Source organism: Emericellopsis cladophorae (assembly GCF_022114955.1).
Source record: "Emericellopsis cladophorae strain MUM 19.33 chromosome Unknown NODE_71_length_88472_cov_121_463657, whole genome shotgun sequence".
NCBI lineage: Eukaryota > Fungi > Ascomycota > Sordariomycetes > Hypocreales > Bionectriaceae > Emericellopsis > Emericellopsis cladophorae.
In genome coordinates this window covers 49992-69783 of record NW_026250996.1, presented here as the reverse complement: position 1 = coordinate 69783, position 19792 = coordinate 49992, and the positions used below count along the sequence as shown (strand labels likewise).

Below are 19792 nucleotides of genomic sequence, written 5' to 3'. Positions count from 1 at the left end.
ACCCGATAGGAAGATAGGTGACGCCGACGGGTGTGGCTGCCTTGTGTAACGGTTATCACAAAGGCTGCCGCCACGGCATCACAAACAACAACAACAACGCAGCGCATCTACGCTCTCGAGATAGATCGAAGGATTTGGCAGAGGTCCTGAGCAAGATTTGACGGGGCTGCAGGGGCGCCAGGCCCGCAGCCAGGTGGCGGTTGTAGGTCAAAGTACAAACGTTATAGAATTCAAGTAAAGAGGGGAAAGGTTGATTGACCAAGGTAATGGAGCGTAAGGCTCCTTATAAAGAACTGTGGCACGATAACTGTAAACGACTGATAGCCATATGCGCATACTGAAACGCGAAAAATTCCGAGGGCCACCCCAAACTCCCACACAATACCGTTAGAAATAGGAATCGATAAGGAGCGTAAAAAAGTACATAATATCAAGAGAGCGCTACTAGATCGTTACGAGCACGGAGTCCTTAAGAACTATACTGTTCTCCTAATCCCAGAAATATTCATTAATTATGAAATTTCTTCCCTGGGTAGACTCTTATATATATAACCCGACAGGGGCTTCTTATACTACCTCTAGCTATAGGGCTAATAGCCTTAGCCACCCTAAGGCCTATATTAACCTTTGTATACAATATATGTCTAATGTTAGGCGAACTACATTCAAGCTATGCTCTAAATGTACTACTTATAAATGTACCGGCTAACCTTAGTCGATAGTCAGTTATAGTCGACTTATATATAAAGTCAACTATAACCCTACGTTGCCTTGTGCCTAAGTAGTTGATGTAAAGAAGGCCGCTGGGCAAGGGAGGGTTGTTTGATATTTAATAGGAGAAAAAAGCAGGTCATTGCCTAGTGACGTGTAGACTGTATGTCGATCCATGCGGTCACATCTCGGGACGTAACATGGGATAGTAATACCATGTTATCTTCGAGGTCTTCGCCAAGGGAACGAGACCTTGCAGCCGAAGGGCACTCACGACCGTGACGCTGCGCAATCGTGCCAGCGACGAGCTATCCGAGGACACACGGAAACTCACAAGATCCCAACGCAGAACATCAGGCCTACCCCAACCTTAGCTACCAGAGAGAGGTCGTTTACATGTTAGCAATTCAATAGGTTTTAGCGAGAGAGGCAGACTGGCTGGAAATGTCACTCCGAGTTCGTCCTTGAGGGGAGGTTCGTATTGGGGGCATTACGGGCTGGAAATAAAGTGATATCAAACTGCCTGATTTTACCACTCTTCCCCATCTTCTCGCTTCCACACTAGGCTATTTGAGCTTCTCCTTGGAGGATCAGGCAGTCATACCTTTTCCCATTTCCAAAAGTGCTCCCACAAGGTCTGTCGCCCTGCAACACGGGCCGCATCACCCACAGATCCCGAGCCAGTCTCATCTGCATATATGTCACCGACCTGGCCTCCCCTGAGCCTGGCCAGCTCGTGCCGTTCTCCAATCTTCCAGCCCCTCAAGAGAACGACGCAGACCGCCGCCGCAACGTACATGGAACCGATGAACAGCTGCGCACCGAGATAGCTCCCCGTGCGCCCCACAATCTCCAGCGCAATGGGCTCGCTGAACGTGCACGGCAGGACGATGACCAGCCACTCAAGGTTCAAGGCCGATGGAAGATGCCGCAGCCCTACGACCTCCACGGCCACGGGCCCGATGGTGGCCCAGAAGGTCCCCGTGACGGTACCGCCAGCGAGGGCGAAGAAGACCAGCACCGCGTAGCTCTCGGCGAAAACCCATACCAAGAACGTCAGTATCGCGCAGGACATCGTTGTCAAGGCGGCCATGTTGATGCGCCCGACGCTGTCGGAGAAGTACCCGATCAGCGGCCGCCCGAGACCCTGCCCGAGGTTCAGAATAGCCGAGACGAGGGCCGCCTGGGACGGCCCGAGCCCTAGCTTTCTTGCGTAGTCGGCGAGAGAGAAGACGAGGGCAATGTAGCCCAGCATGGAGAAGAAGCCGTACCCGCTGAGTAGGAGGTACTCTACCCTCCGAAACAAGCCGATGTCAAAGGCCGCGTGACGGGACCCGATGATCTTGTGCCGGTCCCGCAGCAACGTCACACAAACGACGTTCACGCCAAAGGCAAGGATGCCCAGGACACGGAACGACCAGGCTAGACCGATGGTACGGAGCATCCACCCCGTGGCGAAGGAGTAGAGCAGCCCACCGAACCCAGACCCCGCCGCGCTTATGCCGTTGGCGAGAGAGCGGCGGGTGGTGAACCACTGGGGCGGGATGCCGACTGAGGCGACGAAGAGGAAGCCCATGCCTACGCCAAACAAGACACCCTGGCTGAAGAAGAGATGCCATGTCGTGCGCGCGAAGGACGCGCCGATGAGACCAGCGGCCTCGAGGGCGGTGCCGAGGTAGAGCGTGGCGTGGGTGCCAAAGTGCCGCGTCGAGAGGACGGCCAGGGGCGAGATGAGCATGCCACAGGATATCGACAGTCCGCCGACAAAGGCGTACTGGAGGTAGGTCGCGCCGGGAAAGGCATCGGTGGACAGGTAGTGCGCCAGGAAGACGCCGTAGGACGAGTTGATGCCCCAGGTGTGGGCGTTGATGACGGCGACGCAGAGGACGCAGACCCAGCCGTATCCGCCATTGGGAGGCGGCGCGACGGTGGGAGGCGATTGCTCAGCCTGTCCCTGGGCCTCTGTCTCGAGTGGAGTTGGAATCTGACGCTGGCCCTGAGCTTGGGACTTTTCCTCGCCGCCGTCACCCGCCAGCTGAGAAGAGTGCGAGCCTGGCACGGGGGTGCCTTGGCCGGAAACCTGCTTCGCGTCCCACATGATGAGCGTGCGTGGCACGTATCTCGACAACTGGAGCGAAACGGGACAAGACATGGAACGGGGAGGCAACCGGTGGCAGACGGCCACCCTTTCTACGTATCACGATTCCCACCGTCGCCGATGCGTGCCGGGCGGCTTTGTCAAGCAGCGGGCCGCTCCAGACAAGGCCCGCCACAGTCTGCACAGGGGGAACTGTTCCCGCGAGCCGCGGGCGGTTAGGAGGTCGATCCGTGAGTCCGTGACGCTCGGCAACGCCCTGCCTTGCCATGCCGGGTCCGTCATACCCTCACCGCGCACAGCTGAAAGTTCGTCTGTGCTGCATCGTGCAGGCGCCACATGCTACGGCAGAGATTTGAATATCGGCCGCAAGTCGGCAGGACGTACATTCTATTTTTTGCAGGGCCTAGGCTGAGGCCCAGGCCCATGCGGCAGCAGGGATCTATCTAGCCACTAGTCTAGGGTCAGTACGCGTGGGCAAGCCTCCTTCATGTAGTCATGTGGATCCACGCCTGCAGCGTCCTGTACTCAATTTACTCAAGCCACCCCTCGTTGACCAGGCTTACTGCTTCCGACCTTCCACGGCATGAGCCTATGTCTCTTCAGAGGCGATCCAGGCCCTCAAACCGGCGGGGTCGCGGCAGTGGAACTTGATGCCCGCCGACCACGGAATGGCCTGCGCCTCGGTAGGTGTCGCGGTGTCGGCGATGGCGTCCATCTCAAGGGAGCACTCGCGCCCGGCCCGGAAGGCAGGGAAAACCTGCTTCTTCTCCTCGTCGCCCAGCGGCTGTCTCTCCCAGGTGAAGAAGTGGAGGAGTAGCACGAGGGTTGAGTATAGGCCTCGGTTTGCCACTACACGCAGGGTGCACGTTAGCGCGCTCCGTCACACCATGTAAATCCACAGCAGGGCAAGGCAGGGCAGGGGAGATGGGAGCCGGGAGACGAGACATACTGTCAATGCCAGGGCAGACGCGGCGGCCGCAGCCGTAGGTCAGATGCGTGACACCCAACTTCTCGCCGCCGGGGCCGGCCATGTCGGTACGCCCCTTGCGGCCGTCCATCCAGCGCTCCGGGAGGAAGTCGTCGGGCCTGTCGAATGCAACGGGGTCGCGGTTGCCTGCCATGAGGTTCATGATGACAAGCTGTCACGTCCAAATATCAGCCTAGAGTCCCAGAGACCAGACCTGCTCATCTAGATGCGCTGCTGTACGTACCATGTCCTTGGGGATCTTGTTCCCCTTGTAGCTCGCGCCCTCGAGGGTCTGGCGAGGGAAACCGAGACGGACGGGAGTATAGATGCGCGAGCCCTCCTGCGCACGCGGTACCGTCAGACACTCTTCTCCTTCACGCGTTTGGAAGGGAGGGGGGGGGGCAGGAACCGGGCGAGGCGACTTGAACTCACCGTGTGCAGGGCCTTGACAAACTCCACACGGTCGTATTCGTGCGGCTTGGGTGCGTCCCCTCCGTACACCTCCTGGATGGCCTCGTAGCCACTCTGCTGCAGGTCAGGCCTGCTGGCGAGGTACCCAACGATCCAGGTGAGTGAGTATCCAAGATTAACACCCGCGGCGACTGCAGAACGGAATGACAGTCAGCCATGGAATGCTCACACACAGGGCGGGGACACGTACTGCCGGTGTAAGATGCCAAGAGCACCTCCTCGTCTTTGAGCAGGCTCTGACGAAGGATATTACCTAGGATGGACGGCGTCTGGTCGCCGGTCTCGATGCGCTCGCGGAGACCATCGAGCATCTTGTTAATGTAGACTTGCTGCTTTTTGCGGTAGGCGCGGGCCAGCTCCTCCTGTTCGTCCTTGGCCCAGTCCTCGATGCCGAGCAGCTTGCCTGCCATGTAGCGCAGGCGACCGCCCGCGCGGAGGATGGGGATGTAGTCACGGGCGGGGGATCCGATGGTGCGCTGACGGACTGTGTGCCGACTCGTGAGCGGACACTTCAGGAAGAGGAACGGGGAGAGGGCTTGGGACGTACAGATGTTGGTCTCGTTCTCGGCGAGCATACCGACCATGTCGTCGTCGAGCGGGGTGCCCATGAGCTGCTCGGAGACCTGCCCCGTGCCGAAGCGATGCAGCTTCTCGGCCATGTCGATGGCCGGGCCCTCGCTGATGGTGAGAATGTCCCCAAAGAGCTTCTTGAGCTTGGGGTGGATAACGGGCGTGTAGACGGGGAGCAGACGGGGCGCGATCTGGGTCGCAAGGGCCTTGCGGGTGCGGACGAGGCGCTCGCTAAAGGGCGAGGTGCCCACCGTCCAGATGCCCGAAGATGCAAAGTCGCTATGGAAGAGCTTGAAGATGGGACGGGACTGGTACGAGGGGCCCTGCTTGACGACTGTCTCGGCAAGCGCCGTGTGACTGTTAATGAAGACCTGCCAAGATGTGTTAGTCTAGCTGTCCCCTCCCGTCCGCATGGCCAGGGTCAACGTACGGCCTCGCGCTCGCCAAGGGAGACGCGGATGACATCGCCATACTTCTTCGTCCACTCGGCGATCTTGGGAACATGACCGTTGCGCAGCTGTCAGGGGGCCGTTAGTCGAGGTCCGGGACGAGCTCAGGTCCGACTTGGTTCCCTCACCTCGAGCAGATTCCCGACAATGGGCAGGCCTGGAGGCCCGGGGAGGGAGACGGTACGAGGGGCACCACCCAAGACGGCGTCCAACGACCACAAGATGCGTTGGAGGACCAGTCTTCCCGACTTGAACGCACTGAGGCAAGTCGCAAAGAGGACAAATGCTGCTACGGCGTAGGCAAGAGCACGCTCCCGAGCTGCGGAGCCTTGCTCGCCTGTGGTCGTGGCCCCGGGGGCTTGAGTGGAGTTGGAGTCAAACATCGTTGCCATCGTGGATCAGGCGTTCGTATCGTGTGCGCCAGAAAGCTCCGTGTTGTTGGTCTAGGGAGGCGCACACTCATCTCCCGGGCTGGGAGAGCTCTTTAAATACTCTACACGGCCAGGCTTGGTGACGGAACGTGCGTCCGTGTCCTCAGCTGGATTGCCATCAGGGTCAAGACGCCACAGTGACAACCTTTGCGAGCGGCAAGAAGAAAATTTGCTCAATCACGTCGTTCCCATTCGTCTCGTTCCCACAAGCAGCTCAGGGAGGGAGGGGGGTTTCTCTTTCAGCTTCCTCTTGAGTCAATGCCTCCGTAGGGGTTGAAATCTGCCCCGAGTTCTAGATCGAGGACTCGCGGAAGCCTACGCGCTTCGAGTCCGAGCTCAAGTTCTGCATACACGACGCATCGACTACAGTCACGGACGCAGAAAACGTGTCATTTCGAGGCATTTCAAGGCAAAGCCAGGGATATGTGTGGGCTCTGCTTGTTTCTCGCCTTCTGGCTGCATCCCTAAATCGTCTCGTCGAGCTTGCCTCTTTCGACACGTCCGGAGAAACACCCTGCACTCAACGCTGAGGTGATCTTGGCCTCCGCTTTCCTCTACTACTACTACTTCACTCTGGTCTCCTGAGGGGCCCCATCGGACGTGTCCATGTCATTGAATGCGCTGTGGGAGCACGGCATTGCCAGACACTAGGCAACAGAGGGGTATGCTCGCCACGGAAGATCAGCACACACGCCTGATGCAAGGTCTGCGTGCGTCCCGTCCCTGCTACCTGATCAAGAACACGTTCCACAAGTGGACATTGTGGTTAGCTGGCCGTCGCGACTCTGCCGCATGGCCCTGCGCCGGAGACGAGCAATCCGCGCACGTTTTCGACGGGCCCTGACGATCCCATGGATAGACACCGTCGGCGCCCATCCTCACTACCTCTTTGGGACCATCTGCCCCTCCCCATCTCCCCCCATGCAGGGTGACATGCGTGGCGCACTCGGTACTCGGTAGCGCACTGGAACCCAAGGTGGCTTACATGGCGTTACATGCCGGAGGGCTTTGCAAACAGGCTTTATCGGCACTGCCGCCTGCACCAAGACTAGAAGGGCACATACAGCAGTTACCGTCCCGACTTGGCAAGCGGAACGGCCCCGGCCTATTTCCCGCAACGTCATCGGGACGGAAGCGCACCGGTGCTTCCGGAGCGCCAAGTGGTCAAGGATGGTAATTTTCCCAGCTACTATTGACGGGGTTGGGTAATTCAATCTAGTAGGTGAAGAGGACTAGGTTGGCCTAGGCCGGCCCGCTTCATATGTCCCGCAAAGGATCCCGAGGATCACCATGAGCACGCCTCGTCCAGCTCCGTACAGAGAAGAGGCGAAGCCCACGGAGAACCAACCTCCTTGGTACCCTCCATTCGCGGTCCCCTAGGACGCCTCATTCTGGGTGGCGTCGACGAGGGCCGGCACCCACGAGGGGCGGTTCTTCACAAAGAGCTCCACTGCGGGCTTGACGTGTTCCAGGGCCCTCGTCCCGTCAAGGGTTCCACACTTGACAATCTTGGTGTTGCCGTAGGTGACGGTCTCGCGCCAAAGGGTGGTCCCGCAGTCACCACAGAAGAAGGACGTGATTGTCTGGCCGCTGTCCGCGGTCTTGGGGAACAACTTGGGCTTGCCCTTGGTTAGGGAGAAGCCGTCGGCGGGGACGATCATGTTGGTCGAGTAGGTCGAGCCGCTGATCTTGTGGCAGTCTAGGCAGTGGCAGAGGGCCTGCTGGGGTGTCAACCCGCGAGGAAGCAAGGTGACGCTCCCCCCATGAGTAGACTCACCTTGGCCTGCGGCTCGCCAGCCGTCTGGTAGCGAACCGCGCCGCATAGGCAACCTCCTTCGGACATGGTCGGACGGAGACACAGCGGCCGTACTTGACTTGGAGCGGATGTAGTGAGCGGGTCGGCGTCTTGGTTCAGCGATCGCGGTCAAGCAACGCGTGGCTTGCAGTAGTTGTTGACGCCCTGGACTAGTGGCAGTGGCTGACTGCTCCTTTATACCAAGTCCCACGCCCCACCTGCCCTGCAGCGTTGGGGACTCGGGGACTCGGGGACTCGGGGGGGAGGCTGGGCAACGCATCGGGCGGCTCGATAATCATGAATACGTCCCAAGCGACTCGCCTTGGGCACCTGCACGGCGTCGGTCGAAAGAACAAACGTCTGCGCGGTCCCCTCCCTACCCTATCCTACCTAGCGACGACAGCGCCGTGGTGGGGACTGTGGAGCTGTCTGGGGCTGCATATGCACTGTGTACGTATTGTGTTTGCACGTGCGTGCATGCGTTTACAAGCCGCCGTACCTGAGCGGCTGAATGCCCCGGCTAAATGCCCCCCCGGCTTGCCTCCGGCCCCTACCCTACCCGCCTGGCCTGGTCCGAGCGGTCCGGACCGCACACCATGCCTAGATCGGTGGTCATTTGCCGGTGGTTGCAAACCTGCATCTACCCGCATTGAATTGTTCGCCGCGCCGATCGCGGACGCATGGTCACGTCGGCCGCCGCATCAACATCGCCAAATGGGCCCAACCCCGCCCATGGATCCTAGAATCAGGCGTAGTGGTCTTGGACCTCGTGGTGGAGGGAATCTGGCTTGGGCTACTTACTGGTCGTCGCATTGACATTGCGCGGCCGCGCCTCCCACGGCGGATTTATAGAAGACGCACGGCGCTGCTGCAACGATACCTGAGACCACTTTGTTCGCACATTGCAACGCAGGCGGATCCAGTCGGCCGAAGCTCCCTCCCTCTCCCTCGCCCTCGCCCTCGCCCTCGCCCTCGCCCTCGCCCTCTCAACATGCTCTTCTCGTTCACTCTCATTCTGGCCTGCCAGCTGGGCCGCGCCCTTCTTGCCACCGCTTCGCCCGTCAGTGTCTGCACGTCCCTGAACGAGCCGTCCCACGCGCTCCTCCAATGGACCCCTCCCGCGTCCGTCCCTGAGCTGCTGCCCGCCTTCCAGGCCAAGATTGACTGGGACCTCGATAACGTAGGCTCGATAGTCGCTGCGTCGTTGGCGGGCTGAGGATCGACTGACACCATCTCGGCAGAACCACACGATCCAGACACCCGCAGGTCTTCGCGCGAGCTGGTGGAGTCGCGAGTGAGTTTTTTCCAGCCCCTGACCCATGCCCTTGGACTGTATTCATCGTTCCACGTGCAGGGGCTACTGGTACGACACCAAGGGTCGCCTCTTTGGTGAGATTCTCCGCGCCAACGACGACGGCATTGTCACGCCCGGAACCACCCCAGGGACGCGTTTCCTCGAACTCAGTCAGTAGCTCACCTACTTGCCCCCTCCCCCACCCCGCCTATCGCTCCCGTGTCGACGACTGACGTAACCCCAAAGTCATCACCTACGTAGTGAAGCTTGACGATGGCTACTGGGCCTACGTGAAGCACACCGGCGGTGCCATTGTCCGGCAGTACCAGAACGGCGTCGTGTATGCATCCCGGACGCCTTGGTCTTCGAGTGCTTGCTCACCACGACTGACAATTACGACAGGCGTGTGGAAACCGACTCTCCAAAGTATAGCTGGCTGAACCGCATCGACTTTGTGGCACCCGGAAGCTTCAACGGCACAGAGATCATGACCGTAAACCACTACTTTCCCAACGTGAGTCTCTACTATCACAGAAGGGTTTCCGATTCACTAAGCCGGTGGTTCCTAGGCGGATCAGCTTCCCAACGGCCTACCCGCTAGGAGGTAGGCTAAGCACGTGGTCTCCGTGGGGAACCGAGGTATATAGCAGCAGGCGCAATACCTAGATGAGGCAAGAGCTACGATCATGCAGGCAGAAGAATACTGGGATAACTAGCTTCGCATAACTATAACATTCGGGTCTAGACTAGCTACCGGGTAGGGTTAAATAGAAGTCGGTCTAGTTATAAGTAACTATACCAAGATAGTATTGACTTGAGCCGCCGGTATATAGTCTATTATAGTAGATAGCGATCTGTACATACAGGAACGAAATCCATGTCGCGACAATCTAGCATGAAATTTGACGCCACAGAACACACAAAGAAATATAGCTTACCCTGTTGCCCACGCGGGAAGAGGTGTTGGTTTGTCCATACGCAGGCGGAAGCATAGTGTCTTTTCTGCAAGCATGAAGGACACTACACTAACGAGTGCTATTATGGATAGGCGTTTCCAGTATGATGAGCAGCTTGTCACGGCAGGCAGAATACGGCTGAGTCACATGTTCTGACTTTTTACACAAAGGGATTGGTGTCTGGCCTCCATCGAGTCGCCTCTGTACGCTCAACGGCATATGTATGGGCTGTTCGTGCTCATTGTCGTCGTAAGGTATTTTGGATCTATCTGTAGTGAGCATGGGATTTTGAAACTTGAGACACGAGCGCGAGGGCGTTGTGTCTGACATCCAGCCAAATGAGCAACTGACCGTTTCGTCATTGAACACTGGGAGCAAATGCGCACGCAATACATCTCGTCAGGGGCGCAGACTCTGGGCAAGGAATCAACAAGACCCCGGAGGCTGAACGGCCCAAATATCGTGCAAATTGATCATTGTGTTCGAGTAGGTCGGGGCATCATGGCCGATATACTTGTTCTAGAGGTATTCGTCACATCATCTTCATCCACCGTTTGAGTTTATGTACACACCGCAGTGTTCAAGTCACTCACCCTCATCGCCTTGTTAGCCTCTGCGGCAACCAACCCCGCATTCTCAACTGCCAATAGCGTACGAGACAGCCTCCAATATCTCGTGGAAGTATCCTCTCAGGGCAACATCTACGATACACCCACGCTGCCATGCAGACAAGACGGCCATGGCCTACCATGCAGTGTCTAGGTGCCCTAGTGAATGAAAGCACCATAAGCCAGCTACACAGCTGCGTCAGTTTCACGCGTGTTTGCTTTAGCGACTGGAAATATAACTGTGCTGTTGTCTTGACTGATATTATCGACTGATAATATTGCTATATTCGCCGCTCATGTCGTGCACTGCCCGCCTGTTATGCAGAATCATGTACTACAGCACTAGACTCGAACGCGCGCGTGACCCAGCGCCGGCGCCTACTGAACCCTTTCCGGGCCCCAGCCGTGCCAGAGCCGATTGACGCCGGACGGGTTGGGGGTGGTCAGGATCAGGTTGGTACCGCTGCCGTGGAGCTTCTGGATCGAGTACCAATCGTCGCTCTGGCCCTGGGTGATCTTGCCGCCGGTGCCTGGCCAGTAGGTCGAGCCCATGTTGAGTTGGCGCATGACGTCAGTGACAGCGCGCAAATACTGGACAAAGTTGTCCGCGCTGTCGGCGTTGCTGTAGTCGAGGCCGCTGTCCATCGGGGCGCCGAACTCGGTCGTGACTGCGCGGGACGCACAATCGCCCAGCCCGTCTCGGAAGGTCTGAACCCAGCCGTCGTAGTTTTCCTGACCGTAAAAGAAGGTGTAGATGTGGTAGGATATCAAGGTCCCGTCGAGACGGCGGTCGGCGCACACGGGCTTGGCATCCTGGGAGTAGCCGGTGCCGCCCACCAGGATGCGTTCTCTCGGAACCGACGGGTGCCCAGCAATCCAAGTGGCCGCCATGTCCGTCCACTCGGCGGCACTGTAGCCGTGTGGTTCGTTCATGGGCTCAAAGTGGACCAGGCTATTGTTGCCGTACTGATCAGTCACGGTGTCCCACATGGCGTCCCAGGCGGCCACATTGTTGACGCGACCTCCCGATGCCGCCCCGTCTTCCCAGTAGCCCAGGATTGCATTGAGACCGCGGTCCGTGGCGGAGTCGATCACGCCTGCATAGGCATCCCACCAGGTCGAGCTGACGGTGTGTGTGTTGACTGGTAGCCGGATGGTGTTGATAGCGAGGTTGTCCTCAAAGCCGGCGTAGACGGCATCGGCCTTGGCTCGGACAGTGTCATAGTCGTCAGACTCGTCCAGCCCGTTGAGGATGAGGGGACCGTCCACAAAATTGTCTCCTAGGACAGCCCAGTTGACGCCTCGGAAGCGGCTGGTGTTGGCGCTGACCGACGGTGCTGCTACCAACACGGCCAGCACGCCGATCAGGAGACGGTTGACGGGGCTGCCACTGGAGGCAGCGGGCTGGGGGGGAAGGGGAATGGACATGATCGTGAGGTTCAGTGCACTCGGGCGAATTGTCAAGTGAATACAATGGAATGTATTCGCGTCCTATGTCCAGTAGATCCATGTTATCAGATATGCTCACCCACGACTTATATACAAAGATCAACCTTCCAAAAAGGGAGTTCAGCATCGGGGTCTCGGGATATTTCCACCCGATTCTGCCCCGGGACCGTGTACTCCACGTCGTAGATAGCCCGTCAAATAGGCCGGGCGGGCGCGTGTAAACTGGGGTATCCCATGGTCATAGTTGCCATCCAGCAATATGTCCCGCATATACTCTCACCCACCCCCCGTCTTTCCCCAGCATTTCCCTTTTTCCTCACATACCAAAGTGGAGCTAGTAGACTGCACACACCGCCCATTGTAATAAGTACTTACCGAGAGAGTTCCCCTACGTAGTCGTTACATTTGCACGCACAACAATAGACGAAAGCATTCCTTGCAATACCCACGCGAGGATTGAGAAGGATGTCAAGCATCAGTACCTAGGGAGCAATGAGAATCGCAAATGGTGAGGAGATGATGAGGGGTCACAGTGGATGGTAACGCTCCTCTTTTGTGTTTGAAAGTCGCCGTGATCGACTGGTTTCTTTGTTCGAGGTCTGTAGGCAACAGGTTACCGGCCAGTAGCCATCAATGGCGTGCATGTTCATTGCTACCTTAGTCGTCCGTTGTCTTGGAGCCGTTGGTCGTGGACAGTAGCCGTGCGTCGCATTTGCGGTGGACACAACGTTCCCATGCAGTGGACCGGATCGCACGGAATGGAAATTGCATCTGCATGGGATGGTCACACTCATTTGCTGTTAGGGATCGGTTTCTATTTCTTCCTCCATGTTCGACTCCTCTGTCCCAAGCTCAATAGAGTTTGCAAGGGGTGAGTTTGGTTCAGGACAGAATTCATGTGAAAATAGGCCAGTCTGTCCTAAACCTGCCAACCCTAGGAGAATTCCAATGGGTATACACGCGTTAGCGGGCAAAAGCTTTCCTCGGCAAAAGTGGCAGAGCCTTCGATACTTCTAGCCTAGATTGGCAGTACGGCACCCGTTTGCTCAGCCAGATACGATTTGACCGACACTGGACAGGGCCAGATTGGAGTATCAGTAGTCAGCTCATCCCAGCTCATCCCAGCTCATCCCAGCTCATCCCAGCTCATCCCAGCTCATCCCAGCTCATCCCAGCTCATCCCAACCATTATACTTATGACTCTCACAGCAGAGGCGACAATGTTAAGCTACTCCAACACTTGACGAATCGTAGTGGGAGCAAAATACTGTATGCGGGCCACTCCCTAGACGATGTGCCTCCGACCGCGGTCGCGGGAACGGCCATCTTGCTTCGGGAGACGTCTGACGTACAGGTAGCCCTCAAGAATGAAGGGACCGATCTTCAGCAGCTCAATGAGCCGTTGCCCTTGTCTGGCTCCGACGGCAAGATCTACGAAACGCCTGACTTGAAGTCCGCGTTGCAGGTTTTTAACGAACTGTAATTATAGAAGGGGCGTATAAGAGGACATTCGCATTGGAATATACAAAGATCTGAAAGCCTTTTATCAGAGGCCTAGTTGCAAAGCTCAACAGGTTGATATATGTATACACTCATTGACTGCCCCTACGTCGGCGTCTCTCTCTAACCTGCTGTAGCAATCTCTAACGCCGCACCCTGTTCTGTTCCAGCCTTGTTTCCTCTGCCTCCATCCATATCTTAGCGTGACGCTCAGCGAGTTCCTCCCATGTCTCACCTAACTCCCTCCAAATATTCTTGGCCCCCTCGCAATTTGCGAGATTGACATATTTCCTGCTATCCTGGTTGTCGGTATTTGTGGATGGCCTGAAAGGTGTTTTGCCGTACACTCCCCGCTTCAAGAAGGGAAGGACAGATCGGGAGTTCCCCTTGCTGGCTCTCTCGAAGGGACATGCGCCGTTTTTCAGAAGAAGCTCCATGAACTTTGCTGTTTCACTTGAGATCGGCCTTTTTGCGGCATAGTGCAGAACTGACATACCGGAACCGGTATTGTTGGACGGACCTTTGGGATAGTCAACATCAGCTCCGAGCTCGATGAGAGTTTGTGCCAGTGGGATCGAAAAGGTCGATTTGGCGACATTGAGTAGAGCAGCTGACAAAGTATTCTGTTTCACTCTGTCATTCTGAAACAAGTGCTTCCATATTTCCCCCAGTCTTTCCTCTGTGATATCATTCTTCGTTTTCTTGATGACGGCTGGTTTGAATAGAGCCTCTAGTGGGTTCATTCCGTTCCTCGGAACACAAATTGTGCGAAGATAGTCCTTGAAGTGGGAATAAACCTCGGTGGAACTGGTGTGCAGCATAAGCACGGCCACTTTGGAAAGGTCGTCCTGATTCAACTTTTGGAGCGCCCACTTGACCATATCCACGTCGCCTGATTCCACTGCCCCTATCACCAAGTCTGTGTCAAGGTGCCTCCAGTTCTCAGGAATGAGTAGCCGGACCATTGTAAAGGATCCTTTCTCAACTGCTATTAATGACGCTGCCGTGCGGATAGTCGACCCCAGGCTTTCGCAGACAGGAAGCGCCAGAAGACGTTTTATGCCATCCATGTCCTCGTCTGCCACAAGGCGAAAAAGAAGCGGTTGAATTTCATCTTTCTCCAACCCATCCAATTCTCCGGGCTGGGCTTCCTCCCTCATATGACGCTCAAGCCAGTGCTTCTCTCGGTTCTTCTTGGAAGTGAAGCCAATGGCTCGGAACTCACAGCGTGCATCGTTGCATTTCCAGGGCCTGTCATGGCATAGATAATGGTTGGATCGGTCAATGTCTGACTCAAACCCGAGACGGTTCCGTTCACAGAAGACAAAGTTGCATTTGTAGAGGCGACCACCGTAGTTCCTCTGCAGTTTAACGCATTGGACACCGCAGTCAGCGTCGTGGAAAGCTCGAGAACAGACTAAATCATTGAAGATTTTCTGAACTCGGACGAGCATTTTTGACGTAGTCAATGGATCCAAGTCAACCCACATATGGCCTGTAGAGACAGTATTAGCCGAGTTTCCGAATAGTACCTGGTGGTTGTATCCCGGGGCATAATGTAGACCTACTTTCCGTTCGACTCCAGTCTGGCACTGTCTCGTTGTGACGAAACCGCAGAGATGCCCCAAGCATAGTATGACCGTCTGGTGAGTTCATTGCCAGGGCCCTGTTGATGCATGGCGGTCTCGAAGAGTCTGCCTCATCCTCATACTCGTCATTCTTCGCTTGACCGGCCAAATCTGTCAGCATCCTGTTGAACCTGGGATATATGTTGTCATCATCAATGTCCCGTACAATAGGAAGGGCTAAGGCGTGCCAATTGCTCGCAAAATATTCTAGAAGGCGATATTTCCCAAGCAACAGATTTTTTTTCATGTCCAAATCGGAGAGTTCAACGTTTAGATCCTGCGAACTTAGGTAGGAGAGGCCGCTCAGAGCCATTTCAAGCTTGGCTCGTGCTGCGTCGACAGAATTGTTGAGCTTTTTGCTAAGGAAGTGACTGATAGTTGATATTAGAATCACCGCATGCCACAGGTGGATTTTTCCGAGAAGAGAAAGCTCACCTTTTGGCCGTGACGTGGATAAATTGTGGCCAGCCATCTACGACCTCAATGATGGGACCGCAAAGCCTGACGAAATTGAGTGAAATTGCACGTGGAAGGGCTTTGCCAGCATTAGTCTCCAGGAGTAGAACCTGTTCCAACTCGAGAGCTGTGAGGCGAGTCGGGGAGCATGCAATCCAGATAAAAATCTTCCGACATTTGTTTTGCTTGTCTGGATCGATGCGCTGGAAGATTCGTTCATATCTGAGTTGCAATTTTTAGTGAAAATACTAAGAGGTTGGTGTGACTGGACTTACGCGTCTTTCAATTCACGCGGAAGATGCCTGAACTCCTGGCGAATTTCATCGCTACCATGTAGGTGATCTAGGAGATCCATCATGATACGTGCATAAAGAAACATTCCTTTTCCACGCAAATTGTCAGCGCTGGCATGTTCGTATGACGGTGCCTGGCCCATTCGACAAGAGTCTGCTTACCCCCAGCTTTCGCTGACAGATCTGCCAGGAGGCGAACTATCTCTGATTGGGAGTCGATGTCGTCGCAGTGTTCAGCCATCCAACTCTTTAGCCTGTCGTTGACGTATGTCTGAATGGCCCCACCGTTTCTCTGATCTACACGAATGCCCTTTGCATTGGGTTTGAGAACCCGCTCGATATCGTGCACATCTCTGCTAGAAATGAGGACCTTGAGCTCCTTGCAGTCCTTGCAGATCATTTGCAGCTGTTGTAAGAGTATCTGGCGCTCAATCTCCTCGATCTCGTCAAGCCCGTCGATGATGATATATGCCGGCCCAGCCGACATGAGTAGGGACTTTAGCAAGTTTGCCGCGTATTTCGTGTTGCCCTGTAACTCTCGCTCACTTGCTTCCACCAAGACAGTTCTCAAAGCCGCATTATTCGTCGCAGCCTGGAACATCAATGTTTGAATAGATGAAAGTGCCGTTTCGTCCGGATTCTCCTGGCTGGCAAAGACGAATAGCACCTGATTACTTTTCTTGATGTGATTGATAGCCGCCGCGGCAAGATATGTCTTGCCAGCCCCAAGAATTCCATGCAACCATAGCCAAGTCGAGTCGCGTTTAGAGACATCGAGCCAATGATTGAATTCAGGGTTGCGAAACAACCAATTCACTCCACCGGAGTGACATGTGTTGCTCAGCCGATCCAGCTCCTTATCGTACAGTACTGGAGCGATGCGAGACCTCAGGCCATGGAACTTCTGCGTCTCTTGTTTCTCGTCATCTTTTATACTCTTCACCAGCGCTTCATCCCTGGCCTTCTTTGCCTCTTCAATTTCTAAAAAAGTCACCTCGTTTTTCAAAAGGCGTGTGTGCTTTTCGAGATTCCCGATGACGACACGAAGTTCCTTCTTTTTGGCCGCCCACGCTATTTCAAAGGCTTTTTCCGCCTTTTCGATTACTTTGTCCCGGACCCGGGAGAGTAAGCCGCGAGCGGGCGAGCACCATTTGCCGAAGAACTTCAAGACCGCAGCATAAAAGTCGAGGATATCCTGGAGGAATAGAACATGGACGGATCGGACTGCCTGATTCTCGTTGAACAGGCTGGCCATTGACGCAAAGCGTGACAGCGCCTGCGCAATCATCTCAGTTGCATCTACCACGGAGTCCACGGCCTCATAATATTCAGATGACCATAAAAGCAGGAGACGAATTGGACCCCAGATAAGAGCGAGTAGGTCGGGTTTGATTTGGACGTAAGTCTCGAAAACACAGGCGAAGTCTTTGAGGCGAAGGATGAACGGCTCGAGGCGTCCCATGCCCCGCATTCCTAGACTGGAGGCTGCATCTTCTTGTGCTTTCTTAATCAATTTTGTGACTTCGTCGGATCCATTCGTCTGAAGTACTTTCTCGTAGATATCCGGGTCACCGACACTTTCTTTGAACCGTCGCCTTGCTATTTCGAAATCAGCGTTGATAAAATCAGATGCGGTAGGCATCTTGGTATCGTCAGTCGGCCTGTAGGAGTGTGTGCTATGCTCTTCGGACAATGTCGAAAGGCTCGCTGTCTTGCCGCCGGCCTTATCTACACCTGGTATCCATCGGACTTGCCGTAGGAGTAGGCAGATGGAAGTGGACCACAGCGCCAATGCAGCCGGGGAGCGCCTTCCAAGTTCCAAGCGCCAGACAAAGTGGGGGAATCTGCGGGACAGTGGTGAGTCGGGAGACCCATGCCTGCTTCCATACAGATACAGGTCACAAATCACTGAACTACCCAAGGTATAACTTCGAGTCCTACATTCGCATCACCGATGCTATCTCGCGACTTATACCGGGTAGGCCTACATGTCGCCGGACGTCAATTCTTGAAGACCTGATCCCAACTGTTCATCCTACGATAGTGCTCCATATTCTGTGCAATGATTGATCGGTCCTGGCCGGGAGGGTGGTACGCTGCACGCATGGGTCAAGGCACATGAGCAACAACCAACACAACCAACAGCAAAGGCCCAGCTGACCGACTCTTGCATGGCACGAAGGAATCTCGTCACATCATTTGCATGCATGGTGCATTTCAGCTTCCGCAGTTGTCTTCAATAACCATGTCTCATCGCCACTGGCCCTTTGTTGCCCCGTCGGCCCGCGGCTCGCAGTCCTCAACGCAGCTTTCTCGTACTTTGAACTCATAACACCAAGTTATTAAACTGCGATCAAATATCAAAAATAGCCTCGAATTTGTGTGCAGATGCGACTGTCGCAATGAGTTCGCCAGGGAAGAGGCCCAACGACGGCCTCTACGAAGAGGCACGAATGCTGAACAAGAAGCCCAAGCTCTCCGCAAGCGGCCCAAACTTTTCTGCCGACTATGGCACCCGTGTGTTCACTCAGTCATCCATCCCAATTATTGACCTCACTGGAGACGATGATTACGAGCCTCAACTCGCGCAGCAGGCAGAAAAGGCGGATGTGAACCCCGATTTCTTAAGTGCGAAAAGCACTGCGGCGCAGAGAACCTCACCGATGCCAGTCGACTTCACTGATGATGACACGGATGCCGAATCTTCTCAAACACCGTCCTCGCAAGGTCTCACGGAACAGTATGCCAACCTTCAGTTGGCGGAAACAGAGGATGAAGCCCAGAGCAAACGCGCAATAAACCCATACGTGCAACAATCAGGGCCCGCGTGCTTCGGTTTGGTAGGCATTCGATCTCTTCTCGCCCGGTCTCGTTAACATATTTCAGCTTTTGATAGAAGCAACATCTACAAGTGCTGTCGACTTGCCTCCCGAATGCACGCCAGCCACCCTGAGCTATGAAGGTGCGTTGGTCAGGGTACACATAGACGGCATGAGTACCCGGGCGGCCATTTTCATCGACGAAACGCTGTCCGCAGTCATTCGGAACTACTCGGTCACGTTGAGTGCCACTATATGTGGGAAGAAGTCAAAACCCATTGCTTCTAGAGGCGCGGGCCCACGAGTCTGCCACGTTCGGGTCACAGTCTACGGGATTCTCGAGGAGAAAGATGAAGTTGGGGCTGCACTCATGAGTGGCAAGCTCTTTCTACAACACCCATGCCCATCAGAGTTTGATGCGACCATCAGATACTTCAATCCGCAGTACTTCCTTTTGCCTGGTGAGGACATGCCCTCGATAGAATCTGTCAACACGGTACCATGCTGTGGGGCTACGGGTGCTCGGGATTCACTTGGAGAAGCAGAGCGCAGTCAAGTCTTGAGAATATTCGACTCCACCTACGCTGCTGAGGCAGACTTGGATCAACTGAGGAATAGGCTCACGCCAAGTCCTCGTCTACGCACAGACCTGAAAAAGTATGACAATTGTGATCTGTGGAACATTTTGGACAAAAATTCTGATACTGTGATATTCAGACATCAACTTGAAGCTCTTGCCATGATGATCGAAAGAGAGACTGGGGCCTACACTAACGCGAGGTTCCCTACGCTCTGGGAAAAAATTGCAACCCCGAGCGGGCTCATCCGGTAAGCTCCTACCAAGCTCATGCCTCTCATCGTGGGCCAGTAAGCGGATTGCTGACTCTTGGCTCGTTTACAGGTATCAGCACGTCGTGACGAAGAAATACGAGATCGAGCCGCCATCCTGTCTAGGTGGCGGTGTACTTGCTGATGTGAGTTGATCTTACATCAAGGAAACGCTGATCTAATAAATAATAAGGAAATGGGCTTAGGAAAAACTCTTTCAAGCCTCTCCTTGATTTGCCATTCCCTTGACCTGATCACGAACACCACGGCGAACACACAACATGAACCAAGAATCACTCTCGTGGTAACACCAAAGTCAAGTAAAGCACACTCTATACTATCGACATATCTTCGGAGACAAGAAGCTGACGAAGGGGCTATAGCCATATATGAATGGGAGAGACAGATCAAAACGTGAGTTTTCGAACGCATTGAAAAATGTTTACTTAGTCTTACTCACTATGGATAG

At 55.1% G+C, this 19792-nt stretch overlaps 6 protein-coding genes across 6 annotated transcripts; 1 reads left to right on the top strand and 5 right to left on the bottom strand.

Moving 5' to 3' along the window:
- Positions 1 to 1309: 1309 nt before the first annotated feature.
- On the bottom strand, positions 1310 to 2809 carry J7T54_002980 (MFS general substrate transporter; the record flags this gene model as incomplete). Its single annotated transcript, XM_051509830.1, has 1 exon — positions 1310 to 2809. The coding sequence occupies one exon, from the start codon at positions 2807 to 2809 to the stop codon at positions 1310 to 1312; it is 1500 nt and encodes a 499-aa protein (XP_051359212.1).
- Positions 2810 to 3398: 589 nt separating this feature from the next.
- On the bottom strand, positions 3399 to 5649 carry J7T54_002979 (putative cytochrome p450 phenylacetate 2- protein; the record flags this gene model as incomplete). The annotated part of the gene is made up of 8 exons (XM_051509829.1): positions 3399 to 3658; positions 3759 to 3948; positions 4021 to 4116; positions 4209 to 4378; positions 4438 to 4731; positions 4795 to 5188; positions 5248 to 5334; positions 5395 to 5649. The coding sequence occupies 8 exons, from the start codon at positions 5647 to 5649 to the stop codon at positions 3399 to 3401; spliced, it is 1746 nt and encodes a 581-aa protein (XP_051359211.1).
- Positions 5650 to 7073: 1424 nt separating this feature from the next.
- Positions 7074 to 7540, bottom strand: J7T54_002978 (DUF636 domain protein; the record flags this gene model as incomplete). The annotated part of the gene is made up of 2 exons (XM_051509828.1): positions 7074 to 7415; positions 7475 to 7540. The coding sequence occupies 2 exons, from the start codon at positions 7538 to 7540 to the stop codon at positions 7074 to 7076; spliced, it is 408 nt and encodes a 135-aa protein (XP_051359210.1).
- Positions 7541 to 8483: 943 nt separating this feature from the next.
- On the top strand, positions 8484 to 9898 carry J7T54_002977 (Outer membrane protein; the record flags this gene model as incomplete). Its single annotated transcript, XM_051509827.1, has 7 exons — positions 8484 to 8672; positions 8734 to 8786; positions 8847 to 8956; positions 9033 to 9126; positions 9189 to 9300; positions 9356 to 9390; positions 9835 to 9898. The coding sequence occupies 7 exons, from the start codon at positions 8484 to 8486 to the stop codon at positions 9896 to 9898; spliced, it is 657 nt and encodes a 218-aa protein (XP_051359209.1).
- An 830-nt stretch (positions 9899 to 10728) lies between these two features.
- Positions 10729 to 11778, bottom strand: J7T54_002976 (uncharacterized protein; the record flags this gene model as incomplete). Its single annotated transcript, XM_051509826.1, has 1 exon — positions 10729 to 11778. One exon carries the CDS (start codon positions 11776 to 11778, stop codon positions 10729 to 10731), a length of 1050 nt encoding a protein of 349 aa, XP_051359208.1.
- A 3959-nt stretch (positions 11779 to 15737) lies between these two features.
- Positions 15738 to 17318, bottom strand: J7T54_002975 (uncharacterized protein; the record flags this gene model as incomplete). The annotated part of the gene is made up of 1 exon (XM_051509825.1): positions 15738 to 17318. The coding sequence occupies one exon, from the start codon at positions 17316 to 17318 to the stop codon at positions 15738 to 15740; it is 1581 nt and encodes a 526-aa protein (XP_051359207.1).
- Between the last annotated feature and the right edge of the window lie 2474 nt (positions 17319 to 19792).